At 35.2% G+C, this 19,802-nt stretch overlaps 1 protein-coding gene across 3 annotated transcripts in view; it reads left to right on the top strand.

Moving 5' to 3' along the window:
• The window catches only part of LOC108740099, a 60,760-nt gene that overhangs the window by 36,009 nt on the left and 4,949 nt on the right, over positions 1 to 19,802 (top strand). For all 3 annotated transcript variants that reach the window (XM_018474295.1, XM_018474294.1, XM_018474296.1), the window contains exons 2-4: positions 8,564 to 9,074; positions 10,558 to 11,973; positions 12,462 to 12,559. In XM_018474295.1, coding sequence (XP_018329797.1) covers positions 8,573 to 9,074; positions 10,558 to 11,973; positions 12,462 to 12,559 — 2,016 coding nt within the window. In that variant the 5' untranslated portion in view covers positions 8,564 to 8,572. The remainder of the gene's footprint in view (positions 1 to 8,563; positions 9,075 to 10,557; positions 11,974 to 12,461; positions 12,560 to 19,802) is intronic.

Raw genomic sequence — 19,802 nt, 5'->3', positions numbered from 1 at the left:
ATAATTTTATATTATAAAGCCTAAATAAAGAACTGCAGAAATTTACCTCATATCATGTAAGGAGTTGTTATTCGGACCTTATGCTAATGAAATTTTATTACTACACTAATATTAAGTAATATTATTAGATTATTATTATAATGCCTAAATATCCACCTTATCTACTAGATAGTTCCTTATTTGGACTTTATATCATTGAAGTAATCGGAATACATACATATGTATTAATTTTGCATATAATAGGTATAATGTATCCAAACATTTAGTTTATATAATATGAGTTTACTCATAGTAAGAAAATCTTTTAAGAAATAAAGGGCGTTAGGATAATATAGGTGCGGGATTTGTTTTTCAGAAGGACCTGACTAGAAATTTTCATTTTCATTTTCACTGAAGTTTGGCTTTTTTAAACCCTAATTAAATCCCAATCATATTTCTAAGCATCAGTTATTAGCCAAACCTAAATAATTTTCTAATCGGGCTAATTAAGGTCCTAATTCGGTCCGGATTAGTTCACTAATTCGGTTACTCCTAGTTAGTTACGAACAGGGAAGTGCGTTATTTTCTAACTAGGGCCTTCCTCGGCTGCCCCATTCAGAACGAGTAAGGAACTCAGCTGGCCTAACAAGGGACTTAAAAGAACGAACCGAAATTGCTAGTTGAGAAAGTCATCAATTTTCAGACTAAACCTAGAACATTCTTAACTATTTCTCTAACTCTACTCATTTTAACTCGTCTAATATGTTTCTAACTGGTCCTTCATGCCTGAGAAGGTGTATTTCTTATCGACTTCCATGGTGACTTCTGTTCTCTCCTATTATTTCTAATACCTCCTCATAGCAGAACCGGACTGAAGATTATGGCCCGGGGTGCAATGTAACCAAATGGCTTGGTTTAGAAAAGAATGTGCACAAATTTTAACATCACTCGTTTAATAATTAATTCTTCTAAAAAAAATTAACGTTTCTTTATAAATGATATTTTTATAGTTTGTTTTTTGTTTTCCTTTTATAACAAAATTTGAAAACTATTAAAAAAATTATTAAGTTTTTTTAATTCCTCTTTTTTTTCACATTTTTTGAGTCATTTGGCTCGGTTTGGCTCGAAAGGCATTTGGCCCGAGGTACATTTGCAACCCTGCACCCCAGGTCAGTCCAGCTCTGCCTCGTAGCTACATATTTGAGCAAAAAAGATATTAACATTTCACACTGAATGTCGAGCAGTTTTCATTTACTTAAGACAATGAAAAGTGGTTCTAGCATATTCCTTATTCACATGAAGCAGAAGAAGAAGAAGAAGGAGAAGACCTAAGCACTTAGTTGGCGCTAAATCGCAGTCACGCAATTCCGTCAAGTAATTCAAACAAAGAAATAAATCTTTCATGACGATCGGTTAATTTTTTACACGATAAGTGAACATAACGGCCACAGAAATTGGATTAAGAATCGCTTGCGTGTAATTAGCGTAGAATGGTAAATTCCACGATTATATTTACTGCTTAATTTAGATTTGGTGAGGGAAATCAATTTAATAAGAAAAAACAGAACTAATACCATTAATAAAATGAAATTGTGCTAGCAATAGGAAGTACCTATCGGTATTATTTTCAATTGATTTATATAAGAATGTAAATGGGAAAATGATGATATGGCATTATGTAACCTTAAGCCTTCCTTCGAAGGATATCCAGGATGTTGCAATAATAATTGCGAAATTTGAAAGTGAAAATATCAATATTCGGTCACAGATAATAAGTGTTTATGCTAGCTATCGATTCTTACAGGTAGGGTTGCCCAGACTATTGAATTTTGGATCGTCGACATCTCCTTTAGTCCAAGGACTAGCTGAGCACTCGCCTCTACTTCTTCCTGACTTAAGCCAATTTTCGTATTTCATGAAAATTCGAGCAACCTAACACATTTTTAATTATTTGCGAGTAGTTATCTGGAAAATACGACAAATGGCGCTGTAGACGCCATCTGTAGTACAGTGCTACATTTTAGGATTACGTATGCTTCAACAAGGTCCATTTAAATATATGGATATCCACTTGCTGAAACGAATCCGGGCGTAACTAACCTCAACGTGATACGCACGTTACCATAATCGAATAAAATAATTTGAAGTGGTCTGTATTCTGTCGAAACTGCCAGACGCGGATCGCGATTTCGATCTCTTTGGATCCCATCAGCACGTCGCAGACAGCTCCGACAGAACACAGACCAACTTTTACCAGGCAGCAGGTGCATCTGCCTTTTCTTTTTTTCTTCCTGCTTCTGCTTCCAATATGTCTCTTATTAGTCTAAATAACCCTTCATGTCTCAGAATGTGCCTTACCATCATATCTATCCCTTTCCTTAGCACCCTATGTTCTCCTACTTTTTCTAAAGTCTGTTCATCATCCCCCTACAACACAACATCCCAAATATGTTTCTAACATTTTTTTAACTTCTTCTTTTGTATTTTGAAGCTTCTAGCAAATAAATTGTATGAAAACATCTGTCGATACTAATAATAATTAAATAAAAGAAACAAATTGTCACTAAAATAATAAAATTGAAATTGAAAGGCAAAATGCCTACTGCGAGCATAGTCAACGAAAATCTTAATTATCTAATAATTAATAAAACAACATCCAGCTGTTATTTAAATGAATCCTACATGTCAATTAAAAAAAAGCTGAAAAACAATAAACCCTCAACAGGTATATAAACAATTAAAAATTTAATATTACGACAAAATATGGTAGGAACAAGCAAATGTCTTGTTTCGTTTGTTTCCCGCAGAGCCGATTGGAATATTAGACGAGAAGCAAACTATCACTAAATTGATAAATAAAAAACAAAAATTAGAATGTGGATAATTTAACAGGCTTTTGGATAATCTACACCTGCATGGATTTTAGAATTTTTACAACTGCCCAATGTTAATTTCTAATAAAATCATGGTAGTTATATATGTTGAAGCAGTGTCCACCTATTAGGCTTAGCAATTTCAACGTTAATTAATGGCNGCGGTAAACGCCATCTGTAGTACGATGCTACATTTTAGGATTACGTATGCTCCAACAAGGTCCATTTAAATATATGGATATCTACTTGCTGAAACGAATCCCGGCGTAGCTAACATCAACGTGATAGGCACGTTACCATACCATAACCATAATCGAATAAAATAATTCGAAGTGGTCTATATTCTGTCGAAACTGCCAGACGCGGATCGCGATTTCGATCTCTTTGGATCTCATCAGCGCGTCGCAGATAGCTCCGACAGAACACAGACCAATTTTTACCTGCTGTCTTAACAGCGCGTTTTAGAAAATACCGCAAATGGCGCGGTAAACGCTACATTTTAGGATTACGTATGCTCCAACAAGGTCCATTTAAATATATGGATATCTACTTGCTGAAACGAATCCCAGCGTAGCTAACATCCACGTGATATGCACGTTACCATACCATAACCATAATCGAATAAAATAATTCGAAGTGGTCTGTATTCTGTCGGAGCTGTCTGCGACGCGCTGATGAGATCCAAAGAGATCGAAATCGCGATCCGCGTCTTGGCAGTTTCGACAGAATACAGACCACTTCGAATTATTTTATTCGATTATGGTAACGTGCCTATCACATTGAGGTTAAGTTAGGTTAGGTTAGGTTACGTTAGGTTACGTTAGGTTAGGTTAGGTTAGGTTATCACATTGGGGTTAGCTACGCCTGGATTCGTTTCAGCAAGTAGATATCCACATGTTTAAATGGACCTTGTTGGAGCATACGTAATCCTAAAATGTAGCATCGTACTACAGGTGGCGTTTACCGCGCCATTTGTGGTATTTTCTAAAGAGCATCTATGTATTCACTACCACATTATACATAAAACACTAAAAAACCGAAATTAGACATAAAAACGTTAAAAGCTTGAAACGATTTTTTGATCTTTTTTATTCTGTCAAAGCACATGATACTTGGTGGTGGTTATTTCTCATACTAATCCATACGCCGATTTAAGGACATTCAGTTAAGGTATTTCTGGTCACATCCTTGCCATAATGAGCCACAGCAAGTATCATTATAATTATTATCATTTGGAGATATTCTAACCGGTTGCGACGACGTCGTTGCTGTGGTCTAACCTTCTGTTACTGCTATCAGACTCACCGTCACGTCGCGACGCCGACTAACGCGCGGACGACGACGTTGCCACCGCGTCCGTTTCCATCCGGTCGATAGACGTTATCATGTTCGGGGGTTGCGTGTCTTATAATAAATTCTGAAACGAGTAATTTGGGTCGGCATTTCGGAAAATATTCCCTTTACTATGAAGAAAGACGAAACTGTTGGGCTAAAGTAAATTACACCGGCTGAACTATTTATTAACACCTGCTATTAATTATACCAGGTGTTAAACTAATACTTTAAAAATGAGTAATTGGAAAATGTACATTTTAAAAACAGGATTCTGTTTTAATTTACTAATATGAAAAAATTAAAATATTAGTCACTTAAGTTGAGTAGACCAGCTCAGACTAACCTTCCTCTAAGCTATTTTGTGTTAAATTTTACTTTTTTTATTTTAAAACATGTTAAAGTGCCTCTTTTTTTAGTAGTAGGATTTAAAATACTCTTCGATCCTTTCACTTGACGTTCTCTCCGTTTGTCCTATGTAAACTTTTGTTGCAAATAACTTGTTTGCTAGAAATTTACGAATTTGTGTGTATTTCTAAAGTTCAACCTTACATACTCGCAATAAATCATAGTTTTCGCAATTTATGGTTGACGTATAGTCAAAAGTACATAGATCTTTTTGATGGCAGACCTGCTCTGTTTGTAATATATTCACCTTAACGTATTGCTGGCTTAAGTGTATGCATACATCCCATTCTACTTGCTCGAATTATAAAACAATAATATATGAGTACCGTGTTCCTGACATTAACTGGAGGTCTGTTTCTAACGGCAATGGACTGAAACCATACTGTGGTAGCCGTATGTGCATACTTGGTCCCTATATCCAGAGAGCAGCTCAGCTGACAACGAGCTCGCACCATAAATTCCTATTTGCTTTCATAAATACATAGCATAACTGTGAAACACGTCCAGGTTTCAGGTATTCGGAATTCGGATACGGAATCTCCGTTAAATATTTAGGTAGCAGCAGACCTTCTTTGAACATTTCCAATTCTCCAAAGGACTGCCTACTTCTTGTGTTTATGGATAAAATTTTTGTAATAAGTTGGGGAAAATGCGAAAAACAAATTTTCATTAGTAAAAGATTTGTAAATCCTATTATATTTCGATCAGCTCAAAAATTCTTATTTACTTCGTTTTATATTCAAATAAAGAATTCAATTTTATCTTGTAGAAAAAAAAAGGATAAAGATCAATAGTTTTTCTTCGAACCTTTGAGTACAACGTGAATGACATTTTTAAAGTCTTTATTAATTTGTTAGATCGATTTAAATAGAGGAGACACAATACTTTTAGTAATAATATTTGTGACGAAATGACCTGTAAATTCTAGAAACAATTTTTAGTAGTATTTCTAGTCGTACAAACTGTAAGTAGTATTAGTCTTTTTCTTGGTCATACTACTTGTTTTATACATTTTTGTGTTTCTCTTCCAGTATTAAAATTGTGGCAAAATTTTTAATAAAGTTGGAGGTATTTTTACTATTTGAAACTTTTTGACAAATACTTCAAAAATGTTCATAATTAGTGGTTAATTGTAGGTCTTCTAAGTATTGAGATTACCTAATAAACCTAATAGAAGTATTTCTTCGTTCCAAAGAGTTGTTTATCATTTATCATCATTTTTGGTTTATAGGTATTTGTTTATTTCTAATTTTGGATCCATATTCATTCCTTTATTTTCATACAAGCAAAACTTACATTACAAATTACAACTATTTTAATGAGAAATCTTTGGTTTTTGTTTTAAATCTTCTTATTATTTACATTCCATAGAAGTTTATACTAAATATTTTGTGATAAAAAGAGAACACCTTTAGAAAAGTAGATTAAGGTATAAAAACAGAGAAACTCGTTGTGTAAATAATAGATATCAGCGGCGAATTTTCGGCTTCTTGTTATCTCGAAACCTTTTGCTCTGTTAATATTTTATTTTATTAACTTAATAAGTGAACTCCGCTAATCCACTTCGCGAGATTCTTTCGAGCTCCAACTCGAACTAATCCGTTTGTATACGATAGCAATCTAATTGTCTTCTTTTCACTTGGAACCGCAAACTTGAGGGTAACACGATTAACACGGGGAATTAGATCAAAAATGGCCTACTCATCGTAAAAGACCAAACAGTAATTAATGGAAGGTTTCTTTCTGTTTGCGACTGTTTACTTTTAACGAGCTTTTGTAGTAAGTATGGAGTCGTATCTGTAATGATTCCTTTACTGGGATTATGATATCTATAATTAGAATCAGACAATAAATTAATAAAGTAGTGTTCATTAACTGAATTGTTAAATTATGAAACGGTTAAGATTTTAAGAAGTGTTGACTCTGCAAAATCGAGCTAATAAGTCATGCTTTTGGTTTAATCTTGGCCTTTGATAAATGTGCGTTACTACAAAACAAAACTGAAAGAACAAGATTATTTTTACTCCTAACTAGTGTCCTTTACAGTGTTGCATCCGGGTCCTGTTTCCTTCTTGATTGAATTGAACAGTAGCGGATACAAGGGATGATAGATGAGAAGATTCTCTCACATTCATCATCATAAGGTCGTCAGTCCTAAGACTGGTTGGTCACGCACTTCCACGCTCTTTCCTATTCCCAACTAATCTTCGCATTTCCCTAAAACTAGAACAACTCACATCCTTAACTATTTGCGAATAGTAATCTAATCTAGGTCTACCTGTTCTCCTCTTAACTCCTGTTTATGTCTCTGACTAAACCTTCATGCCTGAGAAGGTGTCCTACCAACCTATCTCGCCTCTTTTTTATTGACTTCCATAGAGTCCTCTGTTCTCCTATTCTTTCTAATACCTCTTCATTCTTAACCTCTCTTTCCACGGTATCCTCATAATTCTCCTGTAACCATTTTTTTTCCGCAGCGCCCACCGTCCATGTTTCGCACCCGTACACCGCCGCGCTCCAAACATACGAGGGTGGATTGATAAGTTTCCGGCCTAACCAAGAGATGACGCCACTAGGCCTACCTTGAGGTGACATTCTATAGTACCATCCTTGGATAGCTTGTAGCTATAGTTTCAGCCCGATCTCCTTGCTAGTGTAGGTTTGACAGCACGCTGAACAAGACGCCTCTGTGGTTTTCGTAAAAATGGAAAAGCAGGAAAATCGTGCTGTCATCAAATACTTTTATTTGAAGGGGTTAACGCCGAAGGAAATTAAAAAAGAGATGGACTCAACACTGGGGACATCCTCCCCGTCATATTCAACCGTTAAGCAGTGGGTTTCCGAGTTTAAAAAGGGTCGTGTGAGCACCTCTGATGGGCCTCGCTCAGGACGCCCCGTTGAGGTCACAACTCCAGATATGATCGAAAAAATTCATCAAATAGTGCTGGGAGACCGCAGATTGAAAGTGCGTGAGATAGCTGAGACCTGTAAGATGTCATATGAACGTGTGCAACATATTTTGCACCAACATTTGCATATGGAAAAGCTCTGTGCAAGATGGGTGCCGCGTTTGCTAACAGTCGACCAAAAATTGATTCGAAAAAACATTTCTACCGCAAATTTGTCATTGTATAAGCGTAATCCAAGCGAATTTTTGCGTCGATTCGTAACCGTTGACGAAACGTGGGTCCACCACTACACTCCTGAAACCAAAGAACAGTCTAAACAGTGGATTGGACCAGGGGAACCAACTCCAAAGAAGGCAAAAACAATTTTTTCGGCGAACAAGGTTATGGCTACTGTTTTTTGGGATGCAAGAGGTATTATATACATTGATTACCTTGCAAAGGGTAATACTATCACTGGTCAATACTACGCAGACTTATTGCAACGTTTGAGCCACGAGGTGAAAATTAAACGACCTCATCTGGCGAAGAAAAAAATCTTGTTTCATCACGATAACGCACCAGCGCACACGTCAATCGTTGCGACGGCTAAAATCAACGATCTAAAGTTTGAATTGATGCCGCACCCTCCTTACTCTCCAGACCTAGCCCCGAGTGACTATTTTCTGTTCCCTAATCTCAAAAAATGGCTTGGCGGTAAGAGATTTGCGGACAATGAAGAAGTAATCGAAGCTGTAAATGGTTATTTTGAGGAGCTTGACGAATCAGTCTATAGAGATGGCATTAATAGACTGGAACACCGCTATGAGAAATGTATCAGCCTTGGAGGAGATTATGTTGAGAAATAAAAAAAAAAAATTTTTAAAAACCTTGTTTTTCTTGGTCAGGCCGGAAACTTATCAATCCACCCTCGTACATCTTTAACAATCTTTTTCGAGTTTCTAAATTAACCGTTCGCGGGCATAGAAGTGACTTCTTTTCATTGACTTTTCTCTCTCACATTAACAGTGCAATTTTTAACACGAGTCTTCCTTATTTTTAAACAACGATTATCTTTTGTTACAGTAATCAAAAATGAGGATAAAGTCCTCGGACTCGTCTGTCTACTTGAATAACGGCAACGATCCCCAACGCGACCTACTCAACTCTCCGAAACGTCTAAACACCATCCAGAACAGCAGAATAACTCCAGCAACCCGTCCCACGTCCTTTCTTCATCAGCTCAATAACGTGAACTCGAAAACTCCACAGATCATCCTCCCAGACGATAATTCCGCGACCACCAGAATTGGCAATCGTACTACCGCCGGTTTTCTGGGGGATGATCAAGAAAACGCGACGGCCGTCCTAACCGAGGTCCTGGACAAACGCATTTTGCGATGGTACAGCGACCATCAGGGCAGAATTGGAAACAATACGGCTCAAGAGAGAACAAACAACATCAACAATCTGCAACGTCAACGGCAACTCAATATAAATAACAACGTGCTGGATACCACCACCCCCATCGATGATTACGTCGCACCCTCGTCCATTTGTTCCGAATCACCCGACGACAGTTTCATAGATTACGAAGGTAGGATTTTGAAGGAATATCTTATTTGTAATAGGTACACTATTTAAGTATCGGTTTATTAATATGTAGGTTTTTCTATCCCTCGGGAACAGTTTTTTTTCTGAATAAAAAGTACCCTATGTCCTTTTCTGCACCCCTGACAATGAGTGTACAAAATTTCATGATAATCGGTTGAGCAGTTAAGGTGTGAAATCGTAGCAAACAAACAAACTCACATTTGCATTTATGATATTACTTATTATACTTAGGGATGCAAAATTAATTATTTTAACTCGATTGGCATTTAACGTTAACAAAAGTTTCACAGCTGCCGTAAAATTCAAAATTCGTATTAAGTTTTTACTCTCCGGTAACTAACAAAATCAAATAAAAACACTCCTCAAACTTTAAAGTAAACTTGAAGTAAAGTAGAAGTTCCCGATGTTCTCTCTCGATAGCTTTACTTAAGAGTAATAGTTTTGGTCATGTGGACAGTGTCATAAATTTTTCGATGTTTTTGGGTGTACTGCACACGTAGACACGTGTAGTTCTCATTTGATACCTACCCCTCACAAGTTACGATCGTATATAGATAAGGCAAAAAGTTCACCGAACATTGAAGTTACATATTTCTTTGTCGGCATTTTTTCTCTTTATTTAGCTCTAGCGAAAATGCAAAATTTAGGACATGTGCAATAAAATATTTTCTTAACCATGTCTATTTGAAAATATCATCAATCACCATGTCCTAAACTAATCGAACTATTGGAAACTTTTAAACAAGACGTAACATCTACCAAATTGCACTTATTGGACATTATTATGTATATCAAAAGATAGGGACAGTATTTGTACGAATTTTCTTATATCATATCGCATTTTTCAAAAAATGATCTCGCCCTTTCGATTCTCAATTCCCAACTAAGTGTATACTCAAACTCTGCAAGAACTGGAACTTTTTAGATACATATATTTTTAACCGTGTAACCGATCGCCCCGCACTCTTTTAATGAACATAGAATGCCTTCAACTTTATATATGGTACATGTACGTTAAACCTACGGATACACTACTTACCCTGAAGTATATACTCGGAAGGGTATTAGAAATTCCATTTCAAGATATAGGAAAAAATTCCATGCTAACATCTTCAAGCGAGGAATGGAAAATGATCTTCGTTCAGATAATAAGATAACAAATGAAGATGCTTTTATTTCAAAGATTATAAACGATATTTAAGTAAAATGAATGCAATTCAGCGGGGTAGATATGAACCACAAAAGTGATCGTGCTAGGTATTATGGAAAATAATACAAAAGAACAAAAATTCGTCAAAAATCAATAATCTTTGTGAAGAATAAGTATACCTACAAAATTTTAGAGTAAATTAGCTTCGAAAAAGATAATTAGTTCGTCGATAGTAATTCTTTATTATATCGTTGTAATTTGTTCAGTTACAATTTATTACGCAATTAATTTTGCTTTTTAATAACCCCCATGTAAGAACACCAACACTACTCTTCGTCCCCTCTGGAGGATATAAGTCCGAAAGAAAGGGAAATAGATGAAGAAGATGACGAAGAGGACGAAGATGCTTCAGCATCCGAGTCGTTTACGGGAAGTAATTTAAGTGTCCAAGCGGATGTGCAACTTCAACGTGGCGGCATTGTGAATCCGAATTATCCGGGCTTTCAAGATTTCGCAATCGACCTAGATTTCTACAGCAAAACTATTTCGGATACCGATCTAGTCGAGTACGAAACAATCGACGTCGCTGATAACAATACAGAAACAATAGAACATCAGTCACTTGTTAACAATAACAACGTCGAAGACAAAGACAAATCCATTGACGAAATTGCAAATTTAAATTGCTTGGACACAAACGAAAGCTTGCCGAAGGTTTTTTACGAAAAGGAAATTTTTAACATTCCTCCGGAAGAGAATTCCAGAATAAAGTCGAAAACTGACAGTGATTTTCAAGAAGAAAACACTCAACATGCTTCCAAAGTAGATGATTCTTTATTGAACCAAGTGACAGAACCTGAAAGAGATTGTACAGCTCTCATACGTTCAGAAACTTTTATATGCGACAAAAAAGCTTTAGTAGAAGAACTCTCCGAAGGTTTATCAAAACCATTAGGGGATTATTTAGAATCTGTTAAAAATACCGATCTCGAACTTAAAGAGGCTGCAGAAAAACTGCAAATTTCTGATAATCTCAAACCATCGGCCACGGTCTACCGCATTGAACCGAACATCAACGAACCTTTTTCTAAGAGTATTTCTAATCAGTCTACCACCATGGCTACCATGTCTATGATGAGACAATCGAATGACGAGCATTTCACCCAAGATGCGAAGTCCAAAGATGGAACATTGAAACGAAACACGATGGAGTTCATCCCCAACAAAGTGACCATTAGCGATTCTTACAAAACCAAGCTGGCTGACGCTTTTTTGTCAGGGACAGGGGATAAAATTCCTCAAGCTCCTGATTTCAGTAATCCCCTCCCAGATTATAATGCCAACAATAACGAAACTGTTATGGAAGTCGATATACCGTGGATTAAGAAAGGATTGGATTTACGATGCGGAAACTATCCAACCTTTGTAAATGAAGAACGAGAAATGTATAAAAAGGAGGAGCAGGTGTTTCAATTAGGAATAAATAGTAAAGGGACAAAATTTGGAAACGAACTCTATAGTAAATTACATCAAAAGAACGACGAACCCGTCATTCCCAGAAAGAAAGAAAAGGTCGAAATGGCGAAGAAAATAAAAAGAGACCATAATCAACAGTTTGGAAGTCTGATTACGGTTTCCAAACGAGATAATCCCGGGAAATCGCGGGAAAATTTAAATAGAAGGTCGACACCTGTCAGTAGAGAAAGAAAGAAAGTTGCCACTGAAAATCTGGGTAAGTTTTGTTTTCTGGTATAACCGGTTGATTCAAAAACTGTTGTGCTTGAAACAAATACAGCTACATAATTATTTCTTGAATAAACAAAATAATATGGAACGTAACTATCTCACGATTCTATATTCCTCAAAAATAAAAAGACCTATACATAATTCATCCAATCTAAGAATAGAAAAAGAATAATGTAGGTCAACTAATTAATCGCAGTATATTGTCAACTTTTTCCTGTAGCTTCAACTTTTTTGATTGTTATTGTTGAATTAAAAAAAATAATTGTCATCAAATCTCTATAATAGTAAATCGAATTAAAATTTCGTAAGGAATGGGATATTGCGTATAAATAACATTAGCTCCACTACTGCTTGGATTTATGCGGAGGATTCGTAATATTTTGCTAGAAAAGTTCACTGCTTTTGAGTCAACCGGATGGCTATTGATTCTAGAATTATAAAAGTGCAGGAAAAACAAAATGCTTCAAATTGCAGGCAACTTCGACGTTTACAATATCGAAACTGCAATGCCCACGATAGATTTAGAAGCTATTGAATCACACCTGAAAGCAGCTAGAGAGGAAGAAAGAAGGGTGAGTGATACAATAATTATATTGCTTTATTACTTAAAAACGCTTTTTTCAACTCGATGAAAAATTATTTCTTTTTTAATTTTACTTTTTCTATCGATTTACTGTTAAATTTCATCTACATGACCGCACATGTTTTATCGTTACAATGAAATGAAGTATTATGGTAAATAGCCCCAAGAGGGGGTGGTAAATCTATGGTATGCTTAGGCTTAGCGCCCAAGCAGTGTACGGCGTTAATTAGAAAATTATTTTATATGAAAAGATTACGTAAATTGTTAAAAGGTTCGAAAACCGTAACCCTTGAAAGGACGGTTACTTAAAATTTGTCTAAACCCTAGTAGGAAATGCCGGACTTGACAACAATATTGATCTAAATTTCGGTCAATTTTCAAATGCCACGGCTAGGTACATTTCCGTTTCGCCAAGTTTAGTCCAATATTGAGGCAACCAAGCATTGGGTTGTCAGTACTGGTCCAAAGTTCGGGAAATCATCTAATACCAAGGTTAGGTTTTAAACGTCTGGTCCAATATTGAGCAGTCAAGTATGAGTTTGTCAATACTAGATCAAAGTTCGATCAAGCTTCGAGTATCAAGATAAGGTATCTATCTAATTGTTTCGCCATATTCGACAATCCAATCTAGAATTACTTTTTTTCGCCAAGCCTTGACCCAATATTCGCTGCCCAATTTGGGTAAATATGGCAAATAATAAGTATTGGTCTAATATTGGCTGTACAATGTTGGTTTACTATTGTTCATCAGTCCAGTCGTAGTCCAAGCAATGTCAGCCAGGCTTGAGCTGGTGTCAAACTAGCCATTTGACAAGCTTGGTTCAGTACTGGTTGCCAATCTTAGACCAAAATTGAATAATCTAGACCAGACTTCGTCTTGTCATAATTTCCTACATGGGAAGGTGCCATAATAGGTAGTAAGGCTGGTACTGACGACAAATGTAATTGTAAGGGTTCCATTTTTGAAATTTAGCTACAGAATGGTAAAAATTGCAACTATATTCAGTAAAAGATAACAAAACTCGGGTGTTGAAGTTCCAAATAGTTCCTAAGGTCCTTCGCCTTCCAGTTTTTAGTCGATTCTATTTTTAGTTCTATAGTTTGGACTAAATTTGAGATCAATACTTTGAGAACGGTAGCTGTCTTATAAATTATAAACCAAATTGATTAAATTAAGATTATGCGAATCATACTCCTACTATTTTGTTTATTATCTTTAGTATTGCATCATTATAATTGCATGCGTCATCAAATCGTTGACAATGGGGGAATTGGAATTTCGCAATGAATTGTAAACTTAATTCTGTTCCCCATAAATCAATCAAAGTATGCCAAATAGCACAGTGTTAATGCACAAAATTATGTCTATTACGCAACTAGAAATAATTGTAATGGGAATTTTATCTTTTCAATTCAGTTTTTAATGTAGCGATTAACAATTCGATACACGTTATCAATGTTTATATGTAGGTATATAGTTATGGGTCGTTGTTTTATATTACATTTTGGATTTTTTTTTATGAATTCAATGGCCCCTCATCAAGTTAAGATATCGATTTGGCAATACATTTCATTTTTATCGCCTAATAAAATTTACCGCTCCAATTCCGAAGATAAACTTCATCCTCGTCTTACGTCGATGTTGAAGTGAATTTTATTTTCGTCAATGATTGACCCACATGTGTAAAAAGCGACCAAACAAAATAACGGATAATATATTTCATTTAACCAATTGCTTTACCTTCTTTCAACGTAGAAAAAAATGTTATTAGTATTTATAGCTTAAATCCTGAACTTTAATTTTCCTCGAGAATGGAAGATTTCAATTAAAAAATAGACAAATAGGCATACTCTCGTAATTTGAAAATTTAACGTTTTATAGTAGACATTTCAGCGATTATTTTCTAGTTTAAAACATTGTCCTAAGTAATTGTGGAGCCGAGACAGGTTTTTTTACCTGACTTAAAAACTATTCCTTTAGAGCCTATTTAAACAATTCATCATCATCATAAGGTCGTCAGTCCTAAGACTGGTTGGACGCGCGCCTCCGCTCATTCCTATCCTGAGCTAATCTCTCATTTCCCTAAAACTAGAACATCCCACATTCGTAACTATATGCGAACAGTAATTTAATATAGATCTACCTCTACTCCTCTTAACTCCTGTTTCTGCCTCTAATATGTCTCTAACTAGACCTTCATGCCTGAGAAGGTGTCCTACCAACCTATCTCGCCCATTTTTTATTGACTTTCATAGAGTCCTCTGTTCTATTCTATCTAATATCTCTTCATTTCTAACCTTCTCTATCCACGGTATCCTCATCATTCGCCTATAACACCACATTTCGAAAGCTTCTAACCTTTTCTTTTCCGCCGCGCACACTGTCCATGTTTCGCACTCGTACAGTGCCGCGCTTCAAACATACATCTTTAACAATCTTTTTCGACTTCTTTTTATTGATGCCGATTCGACTCTGCACTATCCTCTGCTTTAATCTTATTCTAATTTTTCGGCTCGTATCTTTATATTCGCTCTTTCCTTAATTTTTTCATCATTAAATTGTAGCTTTTTACAACTGACATGTAAAGTTTAAATTCTTAAGCTTATAAAGCACCTATTTCATTTTAGTGCCCAAAAACCCTTTTTTAAAATTTTTAAGTTGTTAATTAAACGATTGATCTGCTTATTAGTTTTGGAAGCAGTCGACGGTGTTAGGTACTGTAGTTTTCCTCAAATCATTTTCATTTATGTATTACCTCTTGTAATTTTCAAATTTTTAACAGAAAATCTCATCTAATTTATATCGAACGCGTCTAAAAGTGACGAGCAGTTAAACTTTTTGAATGTGCTTCGTATAATCGGTTGTTATCACCTATCGCACGACCCATGCATACATCTAATGGAAAAATGTAATGACAATAATAATAATTGATGTAAACACAGAAGGATGATGATGATATTACGCTTCTTGCGGATGTATTCGTAACATCAGAAAGCGGAGAGCGATTCAGATAAACTTTTAAACAAATTCTTGAGTGATACGAGGCCACTTGTGGCTTCAGTTTTATTTTTGGCCGATCGTTTGAATGTTTGACGTGCAAATTTTAAAATGTTGCAGAAACCAAACATTTTCGGCGTATTGTATATGTGCATACCTAACTTTTATAAACGACGCCTCTTCCACAGTAATGACATCATTTTAAATTAGAGCACAGTGAGCGTATTGTGCGTGTGATGTGTGAATCTACAAATTACGTACATTAATCATTCGTTTTTTTTTTTGTAATAATCGGTTTTAACGCGGTGCTTTTTTGTGAATCTTAAAACTCGATGGAGCCTTTATCTTCAAAAAGCTCCTATTATAAGTTCAAGGTAAGATTAAAAGCTGCGTGTGTTCGAAGATGTCACTTAAATTTGTTCTATATGCGCTGGTGGAAATGTATGTATAAAACAAGAGATTTTTTTATAATTTTGAAAACTCCTTTTAATCAACATTAAGTGATTCAGAAGTAGCTATTTATTAAACTTTAATTTACTGCAAATTTTAAATAATACGTTTATGCAGTCGGGGCTGCGAAAATGTTAAGGTAAATAATTTACATACTGTATTACTTTTATAATGGACAATATAAGAAGCCTTCAAAATGTGGCGTTATAGGCGAATGATGAGGATACCGTGTATAGAGAAGGTTAGAAATGAAGAGGTATTAGAAAGAATAGGAGAACAAAGGACTCTATGGAAGTCAATAAAAAATAGACGAGATAGGTTGGTAGGACACCTTCTCAGGTATGAAGGTCTAGTCAGAGACATATTAGAGGCAGAAACAGGAGTTAGAAGGGGTAGAGGTAGACCTAGGTTAGATTACTGTTCGCAAATACTTAACGATGTGGGTTGTTCTAGTTTTAGGGAAATGCGAAGTTTAGCTCAGGATAGGAAAGAAAATTATTTAAATTATTCATTAGGTACTTTTGTAATGAGTAATGTAAAAATGTCCATCAACCGTTAGTTTTACAATGAACATTAATTGATATATTTTTCATTAACCATTACTTTTGTAATTCTCAGAAACTCGAGCAGCCTACATCTTTAACTATTTGTGGACAGTAAGCTAGTCTAGGCCTGTCTCTACCCCTCTTGGCTCCTATTTTTGCTTCTAATATATCTCTAACAGTCCTTCATGTTTAAGAAGGTGTCCTACCGACCTATTTTGGTTATTTCTTATTGATTTCCATAAGGTCTCCTGTTCTCCTATGTATACCCTTTAGATTAAAATTATTAAGAATTATTTTTACTGCTATAAATTCTTGGACAAAATATTTCTCAGTTGATCGTCGCTTAAATCAATAATAGCCGAAACTAAAGGATTAAATAACAAACGCATTTTATTAAAAATTTAAATTGAAGATACAATATCTATCTACATCTTGGAGAAAAATCAGAAACAGTATACTTTTCCGAAGAAAAGCGTACCTACTATTCTAGAGATAAAAGTCATTTTATTCTCTTCAAATTTGAAATATGACCAACACGCTTGTGGAGTAACGATTGATCTCATCTTTGGATATTATTAAAAAAAATTACTCATTAAAAATGACTTCTTGATTGCATTATTTTAAACATAAAAAATATAAATCAAAATTAGTAATATTCGCACTAGAATTCGTTATTATTTACGGTTAGGTAGCTAAATACTGAGAAAAATAATACATTTTAATTTTTTTAATAAACAGTTTCAATTTTTGCTAAAGTTTACACTTTTTAATACTTAGACACGTGAATCTAAAACTGCAATATCTGCATTTCTCCAACTTCATTTTTAGTAAAGAAGTAGAGATAAGATAATAAGCAATTCGAATTGTCGATTTTCTTACATTAACTCTGAAGATGATTCCACTTAAATTTAAATTTATCCGCATACATTAAAAATTGCTTGGTGAATACTATTTTTTTTTCTTTTTGAACTTCTAAAGATAAATCGAAACGTTAGCGACCGGTTCCATTTAACCATATTTTAATGAACCGCAGAAATCCTCGGTGAAATAGTCGTATAATAAGTACTTAGTAGTACCTATGTACCGTGCATTCTTTGATGAGAATGTCCTTAGATGAGTTAAGAACCTCATTAAAAATCAACGAACACATAAGAGATGCTGCAGTGTGTTTGTACTACAATTTCTTCAGCATTAAATTGCTGACGCATCAATGTCAAGGTGGAATCTCAAACGCGTACTTGTGACAAAAAAAAATCAAGGTTGTCGCTAATGGTTAAAAGATAGTTCTCTATTGTCATTTTACCAACGAACGCCAGAAAAAACATAGAAACTTGGTCAATGTTAGAAAACTTGCTTCTTTTCATTCAATTTAAGGTAAAAACTATCCGAGTTTCCGGGCAGAGGGGGTGATGAAATAGTAAATTACGCACCAAGTGGCGAAAATGAACTGTATCATGACCTTCCGTGATATTCAAAAAAAAATCTTTGGCGGCCAGTAGGTAAACTGATAACGTTCAGATTCGAGTCTAAAAGTCGTCGTATGTTGAAGTTGCTTCCTGACGTTTCGTTATCACTGTCCACCTCCAGCAGATGGAAGGACCTCTGAAGAAGTCGCCACTCGTGCTGGCGAAACGTTGGGAAACAACTTCAACACACGACGGCCTGTAGACCCGAATTAATACAGCCTCCGTTCAGATATTATATTTTTTTTAGGGTTTCTGTACTACCTACATTTAAATTATATTAACATTCGACATTGTAATAAATAAACCTGATACCTATGTATTAGTTTCCAATTAATAGCAAAAATTTGAACCATTTTCCAATATTTTTGGGTCATGCGACTGATGAAAAAAAATAATAATTAACAGTTCAAAAACATGTTGTTAAGAGAGACCATTTTTCAGATAATTTGTAAATATTTTAGGATTTATAGTTAGTAAGGAGTTTGCGGTTTTTTATTAATTTAAAAGCAACTTTAGCTTTGTGACTGAATTGACTTTTAAGGGTTACGAAAACTTAAGATGTTTGCTCTAGAAATGTTGTAAATTATGCGTTTTGGTGTACAACGTTACCATTTCTACCTATGAGGTGTAATATAGTGTCGCCTAAAGTATTCTTAACAATTTATTTTAAAGTAGCCACCGTTTGAAATCAAGTACAAGAAATACATTTTTTTTTTTGAGGAATTGAACATAAATTTCGTCAAGTCAAAAAATTAGTAGATTTTGTTAGAGTTTATCTTTTCTTTTTTGTTAAAACAGGAACACTCAACAGGCTTCATTTAGACGCAATTTTTCATTTTGAACCTCCATTTCCGAAATATTAAATTTCAAAGTCTTTTTTAGTGTACCCATGGCCCGCTACTTACAAATATTTTTTTTGGCAAACTTATTTCAAACGGGCGCCTATCCTGATTTAGTTTTAGAGTTTTTCGAGTTTTTTTTGTTTTAATTTTTTGGGCTAGTCAGAGGCATATTAGAGGCAGAAACGGAATTTAAGAGGGGTGGAGGTAGGCCTAGATTAGATTACTGTTCACAAATAGTTAAGGATGTGGGCTGTTCTAGTTTTAGGGAAATGCGAAGTTTAGCTCAGGATAAGAAAGAGTGGATGTGCGCGTCCAGCCAGTCTTAGGACTGACGACCTTATGATGATCAGAGTTTTTCAGTTAGGTTAGGTAAGAACCTTATATCTCTATTTTGAAAAAAAAATCCGTTTGAGCTGTTTGTTCGAGTGTTGATAGTTTTTTTCTCCGAAGGCTGCAGCATTGCTGTCATAATTATTAGATGATTTAGTTGACACACACCCTGTATATTTCTTGTCGCTTTCTTCATCAATATACTCAGTATTATCTCTTCTTCCCACAATTGCAGAATCGAATCGAGGTCGTCATCCTACTAAAGTCCGTAAATGAAACAAAAACATTAACGTAACAATGCCGTTGTTTTTACGCTCATTAGGAAATATGTAGGATTTCAAAATTAAAATCGATACGCTCTCTTGCATTCTGTTTCATTTGATTTTTACGCGAGTTGCTGTTAACTTCACCTTTCTAATAACGGCGTGCGAAATTTCGTTCGGCGTTTTACTAATTAAGAGTCCCGTATTTTTCGAAATCGCTTTTAAAAGAGTGCAGAAATAAGCGCGATTTTACCCCGGATAAACTGTCGTTCAATTGAAAAAACGATTTGTTCGATGAATGTTAGTTCTAACAAAATGTACACAACTTCCGCTCAATC

Source organism: Agrilus planipennis, unplaced genomic scaffold (assembly GCF_000699045.2).
Source record: "Agrilus planipennis isolate EAB-ADULT unplaced genomic scaffold, Apla_2.0 scaffold55, whole genome shotgun sequence".
Classification (NCBI taxonomy): Eukaryota; Metazoa; Arthropoda; class Insecta; order Coleoptera; family Buprestidae; genus Agrilus; species Agrilus planipennis.
Note: the sequence above shows the minus strand (reverse complement) of the source record. Positions and strands in the feature narration are given on the sequence as shown.